Source organism: Prosopis cineraria, unplaced genomic scaffold, assembly GCF_029017545.1.
Source record: "Prosopis cineraria cultivar Desert tree isolate PC_DT_omini unplaced genomic scaffold, ASM2901754v1 PC3, whole genome shotgun sequence".
NCBI classification, from domain to species: domain Eukaryota; kingdom Viridiplantae; phylum Streptophyta; class Magnoliopsida; order Fabales; family Fabaceae; genus Prosopis; species Prosopis cineraria.
The window spans coordinates 12,239,578-12,256,700 of record NW_026555334.1 but is presented as its reverse complement, the minus strand read 5'-3'; the positions used below and the strand labels follow the sequence as shown (position 1 = coordinate 12,256,700).

Sequence of the window (17,123 nt, the reverse complement as noted above, 5' to 3'; positions counted from 1 at the left end):
ATTGCTTCTGGATATAAATCGATCCAATGTAGTTTTCGCTCATGAATTCCCTTCCGTCCCGCGATCTTTTCATCTATCCTAACATCTACGAGTACGTTTTCCTGTTCAGGCGTCACTGAGGAAACCATACTAGCATCCTCTCTTCGTCTCGATTGGCGCGAGGGGACCAGACCCCAGCGATGGCAGCTGAGACGCTCCTATATGAAAACGGCGTCGTTGCCAACGGAGATCTGAGTGCCACCTCCAATTCAGCCGCCAAGAAGTCGCGGGAGAGCGAGCGCCGTCGTCGCCGCCGGAAGCAGAAGAAGAACAACAAGGCCTCACAGGAGGGGGAGTCTAATGCCACTGAAGATGGTGAGGCAGCAGATACAGCCGATGACGACGCGAAGGAGAATACGGATCCGCAACAGGTACTTATCGTTTTATGTCGGTTATGGCTGTTAATACTTTTGGTGAGTTTAATTAGTTGTTGTATGAAGTTGGGGTTTGCAATCCCTGCTTTTGATTACCGAAAATGTGGAAACTAGACAGATTGATTCTGTTAGTAGTTATTTGTGTTTGCTGAAAGCTATCGCAGTGAAGTTAGGGTTACGTACTTGGACGGAGTTTGTCCTTTGGCGTTGCGTAGGGGAGAGGCACTTGGTCGTAGTTGCTATTTCAGTGAACAGAGTTTGCGTTTCTTTAAAAACGCGAGAACTTGAAGATTTCTAAAGAATTAGAGTTGAAAGTTAGTTGAAGGGTGAAATTCTAGCCATGGCTGTTGAGAAATTGTAGGAAGAGAAATGGGATGAAATGCAGTCGTGGCTTTGGGGATGATTGTAATTTGATAGGCGGAGTTTAACTTTTGGTTTATTCTAGGACTGTTTTTGGGAAAAGCTTTATGGACTAAATACTTTGGTTTATGGAGCGGTTAGGTTTTACATATTCATTGTATTCAGGCCAAGGGCATAGGTCAAAGTTAGGATTGCAGAAGCTATTGAGTGTGTTGAAATATGAAAGGTGGGTGTGGATGTTTTTTGGTGATTTGTTTAGGATGTTTGACTCTTCGGAAGTTTGTACTTTGGTATATTTTCAAAAGTATAAAGTTGATGCAAATTTGATTATGAATCAAATATAAGAAACTTAGATATGTCATCTGCTTAATTTTGTATTGGCAACCGGACTTCGTTTGAAGTTAATTTAACCTTTTTGTTTTTGAAATTCTGTTTTTGATGATTAATGAAGGCGCATGTAGCATACATTTCAAATTTCAGTTTCCAAGGCTAATCCTGTAGTTCTTCCATTGAGCTTTAGTCACGAGTGTTTTGTCATTTTGAGAATTATCTTGGCAATAAGATCAGATTTTGTGTTGTGCCAATTGTAATTTGCAGTTGTCATGCTGCAGGAAAAGTGCGCTAGTTGACATTTGTATATTACCATTGATTCTATGTAGGTTTTTGAAAATGTTGAAGTTGAGTATGTTCCAGAGAAGGCAGAGCTAGATGAAGGTTTAGATGAAGAATTTAGAAAAATATTTGAGAAGTTTAGTTTCACTGATGTTACTGGTACTGAGGTAATGAATCTTGTTCGTTGTTGATTTCTCATTTTGTCTTTGTGTAGTATTCGTTTAAATGTATGCTTCTGTACAAGCAGGATAATGAGAAGAAGGATGAGTCAGCAGAAAACGCTGCTACTACAAAGAAGGCCGATTCTGATTCAGAAGAGGAAGAAAATGATAATGATCAAAAGGAGAAAGGCATCTCAAACAAGAAGAAAAAGGTCTAGCAATTTGTAATGATATTTTGTTCTTTTTGGTATTTCATCTCATGTATTATCCTTCAGTTGCACTATCAATCTATCATGCTAAAAGATTTATGTTGTGTTCAGCTTCAAAGACGGATGAAGATTGCTGAATTAAAACAAATTTGCTCAAGGCCTGATGTTGTTGAGGTTGGAATGTGATGCTTATTATTGTTAAAAGTTTGATCTCCTTTCACTGCCTTTTACTTTTTAGTGTCATGGCCATTTTGCTTATTTTCAGTTTCTCTTTCATTTTTTAGGTGTGGGATGCTACTGCAGCAGATCCAAAGTTGCTGGTATACTTGAAATCATATCGAAATACTGTTCCTGTACCAAGGCATTGGTGTCAGAAGAGGAAATTTTTGCAGGTTAATAAGCAATTCTCTATTTACTATTGTGTGTTAAAGATGGAAACATGTCTGATGGGTGCGGTCAACATGTGGGATGTTGGGATTAGGTGTTGGAAGATACCGTCGATAAGGTTTCTCTTATATGTATTAATGTGGTTCTTGCAGGGGAGCTGCTGTGACAATCACCGAGCCTGGACCTGTAGGTGTTTGGCCATGGGCATCCTTGAATCGTTTCTCTTTTAATATCTTTTGTAGTTTATATGGGGATATGGACCTTTATATGATGTTATACGATGGGGTACATTATGATATGACTTTGTTGCATGATACTATATTGGCCATTAATATATGACTAAGATGCTAATAGTTCTGCTTTGAATTTTCAGATACCTTACCATTGTGATTAATGCTGGGGCTGAATTTCTGTTGTCTTCAATGATTTATAGTCTACATGTTTCCAGATTTTAGGTTATAAGCAATTTACTTGTATCTTATCGAGAGCTGGGTTATTGTCTTTTTCAGGGAAAACGTGGTATTGAGAAACAACCCTTTCAGCTTCCTGATTTTATTGCTGCAACTGGAATTGAGAAAATCAGACAGGTAACAGTCATGGGTTTTATGTCTTTTTCTCTTTGTTTTTTTTTTTTTCCTTTTGGAATAAACCCCTTCTTCCCTGGGGGCCAAGAAAAGAAAGGAATCAGTTTATGATGTGCTGTGATTCAGTTGCACAATTCTTTTGTGAATGCATTGTAGGAGCTGCTTTCAGTAGTTGTTTGGGCGCCCGGTTATTTCAGTTTTTTAATGGAAAAAGAAACTTTTTTAATTAAAAAAAGCACTTTTATGAAATTTGTTGAGGTTTGTGTAAGCTTTTTAAGAATCACTTTCGAGTAAAAAGTTTTTTTTTATGATTGTAATCAAACACAATAATTTATTCTGTTCATAAAAATTTCTAAACAATAAATCACTTTTTGTAGGCAATCTAGGAATCATTCTTTTTAAACATAAATAAAATGGCCTCTAACTTTGAACCTTTGATGGTTCTTGGCAATGTTGATATAATTGTTGTTTAAAAATTTAGAAGGGGAATGCAGATAATGAGCTTTCGATTTGTTTGTCAACAGTTCTCTTTGTTTATTGATTAGCTGGACATAAGACATTTTTTTATGCTATTAGATATTAGACAGGTGGGAGGTTATATTTGATTATCTGTCTGCAATTTTTGGGTCCATCACAAAAACTATGTGGATGATTGGTAGGTTTAAGAGAGAGGTGAGGAAAGGTAGGAGACGGAAAGTGAGGAATTATTATATGGTATGTTAGAGATGGAAAGATAAATTGAATGTACTCTTTACAAACCCAGATCATTCTGTTTGCTTTATTTTGTTGGAAATGTACTGTTGGAATGGAAAGATTTGATAAATGCTTATCTTGGCGCAAATGACAATAATGATTTATATGAAAGGATTTTAGAGTTTGAAATATTTTGAAGAGCCCATGGCCAAAATTTTTTTGGCACCAGATCTTGAATTGTGATTTTCACGCGCATTCAAAATTTAGAGTCTGAGTCTTTCTGAATGATTTCTAAATTTAAGTTTCTTCTACATAAAGTCATAAATACCTACAGCACGAGGTCCTAATCTGCAATTTTCCCTATTTAGTTGTTGTTATTACTGTTATTAAAAGCTGTTTTTCCCTTCTTGCTTACCTTTCATTCCCTTTCCTTTCTCTGTCATACCAAATGTGATTTTTGGTCACAGGATTCCATTGCATTCTCATTTATATTTTCCATTCCATCCATGCTCTTAAGAATCTTTCTACTCTACCAAATAACTAGTGTGGATGCTAATGGTCAATCAATGCTATAGTCCTTTCTGGTCTATGGTTATTACTCGATTTTTTCTATTATTTAGATTTAGACTATATTGGATTCAGAGTGGGATATTTTAATATTTACTCTGAAGAGCATAATATAACCACTCTGATGTCATCCGATCCTCTTCCAACTGGGGGACGTGCCCGTATCTTCATCTGTTATGGCTTGGATGGAGCTCCCTATGTTATGCATCTTTCTAAGATGTGTTCCTACATTGCTATGTTGCTGTAGTAGTTACTTGCCTGTCAAGTTATCTAATGTCTTTTCATGCAGGCCTACATTGAGAAAGAAGATAGTAAGAAGTTGAAGCAAAAGCAAAGGGAACGTATGCAACCAAAAATGGGGAAAATGGACATTGACTATCAGGTTTCTTTAATAATTTCCTCTCCAATTTGTGCTATTGTGTTGCATGTATCATCCCAAACTATTTTCTTATAACACTTCTCTTGGTTGCTATGTGTTAGGTTCTTCATGATGCATTCTTTAAATATCAGACAAAGCCAAAGCTGACAAGCCTTGGGGACCTGTACCATGAGGGGAAAGAATTTGAGGTATAATACTTACTAACTTATATAATAAGCGGATTCTTTGACTTCAACTTCAAATGTGTCTTTGAGTTGCATTCTTATGCTTATGGTTTTGTTCAGGGCTGAGTAATGGACAAAATCATTTCATTTTGAAGTTCTAGCTTAGGCAGATTAGTTGATGCGTTGCTTTTCTTGCTGACTTAATTAGGAAAATCTACCATGGATATCAGACTGTTGATAGGAGTTCTTTAACAATAAATACCTCTATTTTTTGGGTGTGCTTTCATTAGTCCGAGAAACTGAAAAGATGTAATAGACGTTAATTTCTGAATCTATCTTTGTAGTGTTCAAGCCGACCCCACCTAGTGGGATAAAGGCTTGTTGTTGTTGTTGTATCTTTGTAGTGTTCTATGTTTAGTTGCTCTGTTTTTTTTTTCCCCTTCATGTTTTCTGTTGAGAAAATGTAGGTGAAACTATGTTTTGGTCTTTAACTGAAATATTTAATTTGATCCTTATTGTTTAAACTTCTATAATTAAGTCCTGAATTAAAATGTTTTAATTTGATTTCCATTGTTATTATGCCATTATTTAAATAAAATTTTACTGATGCAGGCAACAATTTGTCATCTTCAATGCTGAGTACGTATAATTTATGTCAACAAAAGGGATGAAGTTAGATAATGAAATTGAAATTAGCTCACGTGTATGACACTTGATGCTACTTAGTTTAAGTTAGACAATTGATTTGAATCATACATATTTAAAATGCCAAGATAATATTTAGTTGGTTACATCGGCAAAACTTCACAGGATACCAATGAAAGTTTCATGGCAGAGGCTAAATTAAAATTTGTTTTAAAATTACAAGGACTAATGACAGATATTTGAACTATAGTGATCAAAGAAAACTAATCTTCCCTCCTTTTCTTGTCCTTTACATGGGTAAGGTTTAAGATTTCCTCTATAGATTGTTCTAAGAGTCAGGTTATTGGTACCTTTAACTTGGTTCTTGTCTGATATGTTGAAATTTTTTGTTTTGTTTCGCGTACAGGTAAAGTTGAGGGAGATGAAACCCGGCCTGTTGTCCCAAGATCTGAAAGAGGCTCTTGGTATGCCTGAAGGTGCTCCACCTCCATGGCTTATTAATATGCAGGTAATATTAAAGAATGTCTTGTGTAGTTGGTTTGTCATATTATTTTGTTCTTGACCGGTTGACTATATTATGTTTTCAGAGATATGGTCCTCCACCATCATACCCTCATCTTAAGATCCCTGGGTTGAATGCTCCTATTCCTCCTGGTGCTAGTTTTGGTTATCATCCTGGTGGATGGGGCAAGCCTCCTGTTGATGAAGTAAGTTTTTACTTTGATTTTAATGGATTGCTGGAATAAAAAAAAAATTAATACCCTTTATTCTTATCTTTTATATGCTTGTATTTGTGACAGTATGGGCGTCCTCTGTATGGAGATGTATTTGGCGTTCATCAACAAGAACAACCTAACTATGAGGTGGGTTATCACGATAATTGTAATGTGTAATCTAGCAATATCAACTAGCAAGTCTGCTGGTGCGTTAAATGCTTGGGTCTGCATTTTTTAAATAATCGCACAAAAATAAGGAATGTAGTTTATGTACAGTGATTATGGTATCTGATATTGATTCCTGCCTTTAATGAAAGATAATGCCAGAGTAGGGTAGTTGGGTCTTTAGTTAAACGCATCTCTGTTTTTGGAAAGCCATCCTTCATTATTTTTTTTTCTTGGCTTCCAGCCTACTTGATTGCTCATTTTTACCAACTCAAATAAAGTTCTGCATTTTATTATGTTGTTGCTATTTTGTATTTTACTTGCACACATGACATTAATTCAGGAGGAACCAGTTGATAAGAGCAAACACTGGGGTGACTTGGAGGAGGAAGAGGAGGAGGAGGAGGAGGAAGAAGAGGAAGAGGAAGAGGAGCAAGAAATGGAGGAGGAGGAACTTCAGGATGGTATTCAATCTGTTGATAGTCTTTCAAGGTTGGTTTTTTTCCCCCCATATAGATTTCATTCTAAGGTTGTGGAGGTTCATTAATAAGGGTAGTGATCAATTTACCTAGCTTTCTCTGGTTAATTCTTTTGAGAGGTGGAAAGGCTGGAGGCAGTTTATTACATATTAGAAGGGTAGCATACAATACTGTGATTGTTAACTTGTTTTCCTTTACCTTTGCTTTTTACCCCAGTACTCCCACTGGAGTGGAAACACCTGATGTCATTGACCTTCGTAAGCAGCAGAGGAAGGAACCTGAGAGACCTCTTTATGAAGTGAGTCTTTTCACCCTCACTTCAATTTCTGCCTGCATGTTCAACAGTTGTATCAACTAACCCATCGTTTACGCTTTTAGGTGCTTGAAGAGAAGGAAGAAAGAATTGCACCAGGAACCTTACTTGGAACCACTCACACGTATGCAATACCTGTGCCATTTAATATATATATATATATATATATATTCGTGTGTTGATTAGTAAAATTGTTTGATTTGAGCAAGTTCTTATGCTTCTCTCTCCACAGTTATGTGGTCAACACTGGCGCCCAGGACAAGTCAGCTGCTAAAAGAGTAAGAGGGTTTTTCTATTGCCTTCTTCTTTTGGGGAGGGGGACGTTATTTTACTATCATTTTTTAGGCCAACATTTTATGATCATATTGGACTTTGCATAAACATAGACTAATCTTCCTTTATGCAAGTCCATTGTTTTGCTTCATATTGCTTGCTGTATATAGATTATATAGATTATCAATATCAACTAGTCTGAATTATAGTTTCTGGCCTTATTATTTTCAGGTTGACTTGCTTAGAGGTCAGAAGTCAGATAAGGTGGATGTTACTTTACAGCCAGAAGAGTTGGAAGTGATGGAAAATGTCTTGCCTGCAAAGTATGAAGTTGATTCTTTCTAGTGCTGATTAATGTGCTAGTGATGTAAATCTTCACAGGACATTATTTGATATGACTCTGCTGAAACTAATGCAGGTATGAAGAAGCAAGGGAGGAAGAGAAGCTGCGGAGCCAGCGTGAAGATTTTAGTGATATGGTTGCAGAGGTATGCTGTGCATTTAACTTTGGTGTGATGTCAGGGGTAAAGAGATTCATTTCATTTTTTTGAGTGAATCTTGATTCATGTTCAATTTTGTGATCATGGTGCAGAATGCCAAGAAGAGGAAGAGAAAGATGCAAGAGAAGGAGGGAAAGTCCAAGAAGAAGGACTTCAAGTTTTAGGCGTGGTATTTGGTTCTATTCTGGCATTCTTATTGGGGTTGACTCTGGCAACAAGCATCTGGTATCAAACTTGCTTTCTTTTTGGCTTCATGTGTCAGATATTACTCGAAGCAATAGTTTAGTAGAGACTACCCTGTGATAGAATGAACCTGAGATTGCGTACAGTGCTGTGGGTCAAACAATGTGGCCTCGACGAGACAACTAGGTGGCTATAATTAGAAGTTTGAGAATTATTACTATTGTGATGTGGATGTTTGCCTGAGAAGCCCACGTCTCCTAGGATAGTTATATTTACTTGTTATCCTGTCGTCTTCGTCTTAAGCAAGGTACTGGAACTTGTGCGCTTCTGCCTTCTGTAAACTAATAATATGTAATCACTAATTCATGTGTTGCTGTTCGTGGTTCGCTTGATGGATTGTTCTTGAAAACTTGATTCAGTTGCTGAACAATCGGTTTCATTCACTGGACTTGACCAGGACCTTTTATGTTCAGCATGCCAATTATCACAATGACAATGGATGGGTTTGGAACAATTACTAAACTAATTAATTTGTACTTGCTAAGCAGGGAGACCATTTTTTTACCCCCCGGGAAGTTAATGAAAATTGAATTAAAATTAAGATTTGAATCACTCAAATTTTGTCTCCATAATGCAGGTTTTCCTTTTGGACCAACGGCAGTCTTAGATTTGCCTTCTTTTATCTTTAATGTGTGTTCTATATACATTTGCAACATTAATTATATCATTTACGTTAATGTAAATTAATCTCTTCATTTCAGATATTTGACATATAGAGGATTGAAAAGTAAATTAATTATAGCAATTGAATTTAATCATATATCTATAAAAATTGAAATGATGAAAATAAATAAATTATAAGCGCATAAAACAAAAGGTGAATTCCCAAAAAAAAAAATCAAATAAAATTTTAGATGTTGAAGAAAACCCAACCAAAATTTTTTTTCTTAAAATATCCTCGAAAAAGAAATAAAATCGAAATAGTAATTAAATAGAGATGCAGAAAATCGTGCAACTACTTTAGTGTAACACCATAATTGTATTGAACAAGCATTGTGAACGGTCCAAGTCATTTTCAGAGTTGGCTTCTTTCCATTTTTCTTTTTTTTAACTTCCTCTCCATTTCTCATCTCAACTATAGATTTATTTTTTAATGACTGAAATTTCATATTTTATAAAATTAATTTTTTTTATTTTTTTAATTATTAATTAAAACATAAAATTTATGAAAAATGAATAAATAAATTGAAGATATAATTAATTTTATCTAGTTTACAATTCAAGATTTAATATTATAATTAAAAAAATTAATTTTATAAAATATTAAATATCAATCATTCAAATAAAAAAAAATCTAATGGTATGGTTGAGATGAAAAGTGGAGAGAGTGGGAAATGAAGAATAGGCAACTCCATCATTTTCCATGCAACAACGGTGTTTAGTGTTTCGCAGAATTTTTTTTTTCTTTCAAGAAAAACAAAGAGTAAAACCCTAATTTGGTATTGACAATTGACAAACAACAAAACGAATTGCCCCGAATGTGATCGGGATTAGACCCAACGAAATTATTCGACCCTGTCCAATCCAATTAGGCTTATACGCATCTCAGCCTGGCTCCACCATCATCATTCTCGATCTTATTCTTTCTTCGCTTAACCTCCTCCTTCTATTAATCCTTGTCTCCAAGAAATTGATTAATCACACGATTCGGAGTATCGCCGTCGACAGCAGAAACTACTTTGTCTCAGCATACAGAGGATAACAGACAGATTCTCTCAACTAAGTTTACTCCATACACAAAAAAGTTGAGAATCAAACCTCCGATTACTTGCTTACTTAAAACACAGATGTCATTATCAATAATTCCAACTTATTATGGTTAAACACTTCATAATATATTTAATAAGACTTTCACATTTATAATAAAATTTGAATTCACGACGTTATAAGTCATAAATCAAATTTTTATTAATTAATTTAATTATCTGTTGACATATAATTAATTAATTTATTACTTCACATTCTCAAAATTGCAACTTCCTCGCGTCGACCAAAATGACCAAGCGCTCCAGTCTAAAACACTAACATGACACAGGATCCAGCAAGAAAATTTAATAATATCAAATTATCAATTACTCAACATTATATATATATATATATATATATATATATAAAGTATTGCTAGTAAGACTGGACGAATTATAGACCCCTAGGGCCTATCCAATATGAACATTATTATAGCAAAAATTTAAGAAAACGCAATATAGCACTGACCACACGTTTGATTATAAAACACAAATGCTTGTCCCCATAAGGAATAAAATTTGATTCCATCTATCACTTCTCAAGTCGTCGTCGTCGTCGTCGTCGTCTTCACCAAGTGGGAATAATCAACAGTCTCGTTTAAATTATATTTAATTACTATTATATATATTACTATCAAATTAAGCATTAACTTCACAAGAAGTGAGATTTAGTCGTATATATAAAACCCAACGAGAGAAGAGAGAGAAAATTGTAAAATATAAGAGTGTAATCTTTGATCCAACCTGGAAGCATCGGATGGACCTGTGATATGGTGACACCTGTAAGCGGTCATGCCTGACCAATTATTCCACCTTCACACTAATTAATTAATTATGGTGATTAATTAAGTGATTGATGATTATGAAGCTTAAACCATGTGGTTGCTGGCCCCACCAGTAACAGCAAAAGCCACTAAAAACATGGATCTCCATATCTCTTGCTTGGATTCTTAATTATCATTTTTAATGGTTTTATCAGAGGGACATGGATGAGGGATTATTATTACTATTATTGGTTAAATTGCATTTTTTAACTTAAAGAGATATACATGTCGCTTTTTCTGTGTTAATTTATAATATATCTTTAAATAAAATTACATATTAATAAATCTCATTAAATATATTTAATATTTACAACTTTACTATTTTAAAACAAAAGCATAAATTTTAAAAAAATACCTTTCATTTGATGCTCCATTTGTTAAAAAGAAAAAATTAAAGAGAGAGAAAATATGATAAAGGTAATATTAGAAGAATATCATTAATAAAATTTTATTTTTATGAAAATGTCTTATGTTTTAGAATAATAAATCTCTCCCAAAAATATCTTATAGTTTGGAACTGAGGTGGTATTTTTTCAGTAAAATTATTAAGCGATTATCTGTTATCTGCATACAATATAAAGACTAGTAAACTACACTATTCATAACGCATGAAAAATGGAATCTCTTTTTTAAATAGTCAAGTTTAATATTCTACTATCATATTATGATTTATCATTTATTCAGTTATTGGCAAAAAATCATGTATCCAATTAAAATGATTATATATATATATATTAATAATAAAATGCAAAACTAATGTTAAATGTTGATTGACGGTAATAATCCATACATTATTATAATCAAATCATGCTAATAACAAGGCCCTTGCGCAATTGATTAGAAACAACGATACGAGGTTAAAAAAAAAATTGATATTATCTACCACTATCAAAGTAAGATCTTACCTTTATCTCCGTAGGTTTAAACCAGAATCTCTTTTAACAACTTCACTTCGCAATCATCACCTCCTCAAGTTTTAAATATTAGAAACACTTCTTTCAATCTTAATTATTTATAAGTTATTTTTAATAATTTTTATCAAAATTAAAAAAAATAAAATTTACTAACTTTGTTTAAAAGCTTAATAAATTCTCAATTTTATCTTTATTAAATATATATATTAATAATATATTTTTTCTTACTAACATTTAATTAAAAGTAAAAAAAATTGTAATAAAAAATCAACAATATTTCTTATAAATAGGATAAAAAAAAGAACTCTCTTTCTACTATATACTCCTCTAATTTTATTTGTAGGCTAGAAAGAGAAAATTAATTTTAGTTCTATTCGTAGGATACTTCACTATTTTCTATATTTATCTTTACATTTTTCTGTCCTTATTAAATGTTAAAAAATTATTAAAAATAGTTATTTTTGTCCTCATTAAGGGTAGAGGTGGAAACTTATTGAATTTTAAAATAGAGTTAATAAAATTTAAAGTTTTTATTGATTCTAAAAAAACTTCAATGATAAATGATCATTTAAAATTAAAAAATATATACTCCCCCCATCCTTATATTTAACGTATTTTTTAAAATTTTATTTTATTCTTTAATATAAGGGGTGTTAATTACCCTTGTTTTAAAAAATGAAAGAGATGTTAATTGTATAATTTATTAACTATCACTGTGATATTAATTGTGATATTATTATTGACAAAACTGAAAAATCATTACAATTTTATGTGATTTTAATTAAATAATGACCTTTTATCGGTATGGAAGATTCAGTTAAAAACTAATAATATATAGGGACAAAATAAATATAATTTGAACTTAGAAAAATAGTAATCAAAGACCACTAATCAAAATTTATATTAATTAATGATTAATTATTGTCAAAACTAAAATAAATATTTGTTGATTTGGGTTAGTTTTTTATCAATAAGTATCTATTTAAATTTTAAAAATTATTTTTAAATTAATGACAGTTCATTTAAGATTTATTCATCAATAAATATCTATTTAAATTTTAATAATAATTAATTTTTAATTAATATAAATTTTTATCAGTGATTTTTTATTACTATTTTTTCTTTAAACTTCTTGTGTGTACGTGTGGGGGGAGAGAGAGAGAGAGTTATTAATGTAGAGCAGTTTGGTGGGACTTAGGTGGCTTCTTAGTTGGACTTAATAGACTCTTGGTGTAACCTAAAGAGCTAAACTTAAATTTAAAAAAATTAGAAGGAAAGAAGAGAAGAGTGAGTCATTTTCAAATTTGTACGACAAACATTCTTTGTTTTGTCCTTTTCGAAATTGCAGGAATCGACCACACGAGACACTTTACCTAACCAACCGACCAATATTGATTTTCCATGCACATTCCCCTCTCTCTCCTTTGGAATAATTGCTCGTGTCCTAATTAATTACCATTTCCTTTTTCTCAATTTATTACACTTATACATTTACTATAATATAATCTCATTCCCTAATCTGATCGTGCCTCAATTATTTATTTGCATGTGGCTTTTGTGGTCCTATTTGTGTGACGCTCGCCAACTTGGAGAAATTATGATGCATCGATTTTCTTATTCCATGTGTGAATCTGACAATGGTTTTAAGTGTATGATGCATATAATTAGTATATTTCTATTCTCAGATTGGTATAATTAACTCCAATGACTTTTATCAACAGTTTAGTGTTTAAAATAGTAATAATAATATATAGCATTAATTTGGACAGTTTGACCTATTAATTCTCCTAGGTCCAAATTTAGCGCTTTTATAATTCTGAGCCACTTAATTAATTATTAATTAGTCATTTCATGCAATCATTTTTTTTTTATTATTTTATGTGAAGCACCTATAAATTTCCTTTAAACCTCAATTAATCCTGATTGGACTCCTGACTATAAATATGAGAAAAAAATTTCTTAACAAGTATTTAATATAATTATATTATATATTTAAAATTCAAACTCAAAATTTCTAATTATACTTGTTATTAGTTGAGCTACATGTTTATTGACAGTGTATCTAATTGTTTTTTCTTTTTGGAAAACTAGAAAAATGAAATCATGCAATTTAATTTAAACAGCATAATATATGAACATGTACTCTCTCCATTAAAATATATGAGATATTTTTTAAGGAGTTGGATGTTAAAAAATGTAAGAAATTTTTAGTTTTTTGAGGTGTAATCATTGTCTTTTTTTAAAAGTGCTCCTATTGATGATGACTTTATATTTATTGTAAGGTATTCAATAAGAATAAATATAAAAAAATAAAATTAATTTAAAAATAAATAATTATTTTATTAAAGGATGAGATTTGATTGATAATGTTTTATATTTTTAAATGGATGGAACATATCTTTCACGTCAAATCAATGTTTTGAAACCCGGACCAGACATCGAACCAAAAAGAGCAACGGGTCGTGGTTTTTATAGTCTAATTGGTTAAACCGGCGGTCGAACCGGTGACATAAAAATTAAATAAAAAATAAAATTTATATGTGCAATTATATAAATAAAACATTAATTTGTCAATGGTGCTTCAGATCTCGATCCCAAAAGCTAGATGCTTGGATCGTTGGAGTTAGAGGTAGAGACGTGTCAGTACAAGCTTGTGATTTCAAAGGAAAATGTTGGAGTTGAAGGCATGCCATCATGTCATGACTCACAAGTTTTTGATCTCGATGTTAAAGATTGGATTTTTAGAGCTGGAGGAGGATGTTGGAGGAGAAGTTAGGGATTGAGTTTAGGCCATAAAGGAGAGATTAGAGATTAGATAAGAGAAGAAAAGAGAAAATTAACGATTAGAGAAGAGAAATTGTGAATCTAAACAACTCAGTCTAAATTTCTTTTTTTTTAATTTTTTTGGCTTTGAACCGGGTTGATTCGAGTCCGGTTTTCGGGTCAAAGCAGGTTCTCTCAAAATTGGCCAGTTCAACCCGAGTCAAATGTCAAATTAATTCAATTGATTGAACTTGACCATTTTATTCAGTGAGTGACGGTCGAATTATTTGGTCTGATCCAATCCGATTTTAATAATATTGCTTCAAATGTACACTTCCATGTATATATTCCTTTCAGGCTGTCACATTACGAAGAAGAAGATCAAAAATATTATATTTGTGTTTATAATTAATATACATACATACATACATACATATATATATATATATATATATATTATATACATGAATGAACATTCTTTGACCTGGCAGGCACATCTCTGCAGTGACGGCTGCGACATTCAATGAACATGCATGATCTGTTCGTCTTTGACGCCAACAACCCTATTCTCTCATTAATTTCAAATATTTCCCATTTCTTTTATTAATTAATCTTAACACCTGCTATATTCCACTACTATTCAACATTCCTCATTTTATTCCGCCCGTATAATATTATATATAAAATCTAAAACATTAATTATAGTCATAGTATATACTTTTTTTTAAATATAATCATCCATAAATACAGCCGCGTCAAAACTCAAAGGCACTATGAGTGTGAACTTTATAATTCACTTTTCGAGCCAAGTAATCTTTGATCTTTCTCGTATGAACAAAATTTTGGACATTATGAATAAAAGCGCATTAATTAATATTTTTGTAACATAAATAATAGCTGCATGTTTGCGTCTGTATTGATTTTGGGACTTGTTAAGTCAAATTCAACAAGCTCCGCTACACACACACTTCAACCTTAATATATTAAGGTGACCATCTTAATTAAAAACAATGGAAGAAACAAAGAAATCTACAGAACAAGTTTAAGGAAAATTCTCTTGTTTTGAAAGGATAAAGTTCAATTAATTCAAACTATTTGACTGTAAGCTTGTTGTGATGTGTCTTGGTGGCCTTCAAAATCGGTGAAATATTGCTTTCATTTAAATGGCGATGATTCAAACTTAATTAATTCAAGACTTTCAAAATCCAGAGCCTTAATTATTCGCAATTTTACAGTCACCAAAAACAAATTGTACTACTAGAGCAACCACAGCCCATTTTTTCTGTGATTTTTTTTAATAAAAAGAATCGTATATATATATGATTGATTTATGTCGGATGCTCAATATATTAAATGGAACATGACAGTTTTGAGGGAAAAAATAATTTACTATTCGCGTCGTCGTATGTTTGTATTCATACATAGTGCGATGTTGAAATTGTTGCATGTCTCGTATGACTTTAATATCTGGAGGACATTTTATTATATGAATTTTATAATAGATAACAATAAAAATTTAATTATAAACATATGCAGTCAGATAGAATTTGACATGATATATATAGCTAATTTTATCGCGTATTGTTTGTTTTAAGTTAATATTTCTACACGTATAGCCTTTTTTGACAAAAGAATACTAATTTAATATAGAAGTCTTATGAAGTCTCTTTTAACTTGTAGAATATAATTGAAATACATGAAAGACAACTTTAATTTACTTAGATTTAAAACAATTTCTATACATGCATTACATAAATCCCGGAGAAAATGTTTCCATTATTTTATAATTTGTAAATATAATATGATTGATTATAAATTTTATATATGCAACTACGTTAAGAAATTTTCCAGCCTTGATATGTGATTCTTTCCTAGTTCAACCTGGATTGGTTAGAATCCAATAGATGGTTTTGTACCAAAAAAGAAAGAAATGAAGAAACTTAATTACAAATCTCACATGGTTCATTTTTTAGATAAAAAGTCTATTTAAAAGCAACTTATAATTCTTGAAATATTTATTTTCTTCAGATTAACATTAATTAATTATTGAGCCCAAAATATATTGACCCTTTATACTTTTATATGGATTGTAATAAATGAACGACATAAGTGAGTTTATTTAAGTAGATGTTCAACCTACAATCTTTTAGCTTTCATTATTTTCCATATCCTTTAGGTGATCGGGTCAGGAATTTGAGATAATTAAAATTAAATAATTAATCACATATTTACAAGTGCATATAACTATAGCTTCATACAAATTCAATATCTTACCGTCTCTATGCTCTCTCATATTTTTTTATATTGTGAAGGCTAAAAGGATCTAGCAGGTTGTTAATCTACTCAATCTCAAAGTAATATAATCAAGAACTTAACTTGCCTTATATTTTTAATTAATGAATTCATAGGTACGCTCATTAAATTTAACACTGATTGTTTTATTTAATTATTGGGATACTTTCAACAATAAATTCAATGAAATTAGCGGAAACAATACTCCTGGCAGAACAAGAACGATCACAAAGTCCATCTTAATACAGCTTTATGATCATTCAGTGAACTTTCTCTGGTCTGAGTCACTCTAATGATCTGCATAATATATATATATATATGTAATGCCCTTCAATATGAAAACCCTCAAATAATGTGAGAGACTTACACGTGCATGCAACACACAAAGATACATCTACCCAACTTGCAACATGTAATCACATGACCTTGGCCCATGTGTGTGCATATATATATATATATATATCACTATCTCTCTATATGTGTGTTGTGGATCCCACAAGAAACCATGTGTTGCCAACTGTTTTTACGCCACACTAAGAATCTTAGGCCCCAAGTCTATTACCTCCATTCTCTTTTCTCTCTGTCTGCCCTATCAATCTCTTCTTAATGCTTCTCCTTTTTTTTTTTTTTTTTTTTTCTAGTTATTTTTTTATTTTTTTTTTCTATGTTGAGTTACCAACTTTGTATTGGAAGCCAAGTCTTGTTGAATTATTGTAGCTACC

General features: G+C 32.0%; 1 protein-coding gene across 2 annotated transcripts; it reads left to right on the top strand.

The window, feature by feature from the left end:
- Window positions 1-33: 33 nt before the first annotated feature.
- On the top strand, window positions 34-8,195 carry LOC129305993 (uncharacterized). Of its 2 annotated transcripts, XM_054946266.1 has the most exons (19): window positions 34-410; window positions 1,433-1,552; window positions 1,633-1,758; window positions 1,867-1,929; window positions 2,040-2,147; window positions 2,652-2,729; window positions 4,276-4,368; window positions 4,467-4,553; window positions 5,581-5,682; window positions 5,762-5,881; window positions 5,975-6,037; window positions 6,399-6,547; window positions 6,751-6,832; window positions 6,913-6,971; window positions 7,080-7,125; window positions 7,352-7,443; window positions 7,539-7,608; window positions 7,713-7,789; window positions 7,883-8,195. In XM_054946266.1, the coding sequence occupies exons 1-18, from the start codon at window positions 180-182 to the stop codon at window positions 7,782-7,784; spliced, it is 1,761 nt and encodes a 586-aa protein (XP_054802241.1). In that variant the 5' UTR covers window positions 34-179; the 3' UTR covers window positions 7,785-7,789; window positions 7,883-8,195. The 2 variants fall into 2 exon arrangements, with proteins under 2 accessions (XP_054802241.1, XP_054802239.1); XM_054946264.1 differs by having other exon boundaries at window positions 35-410; window positions 7,713-8,195.
- Window positions 8,196-17,123: the final 8,928 nt, after the last annotated feature.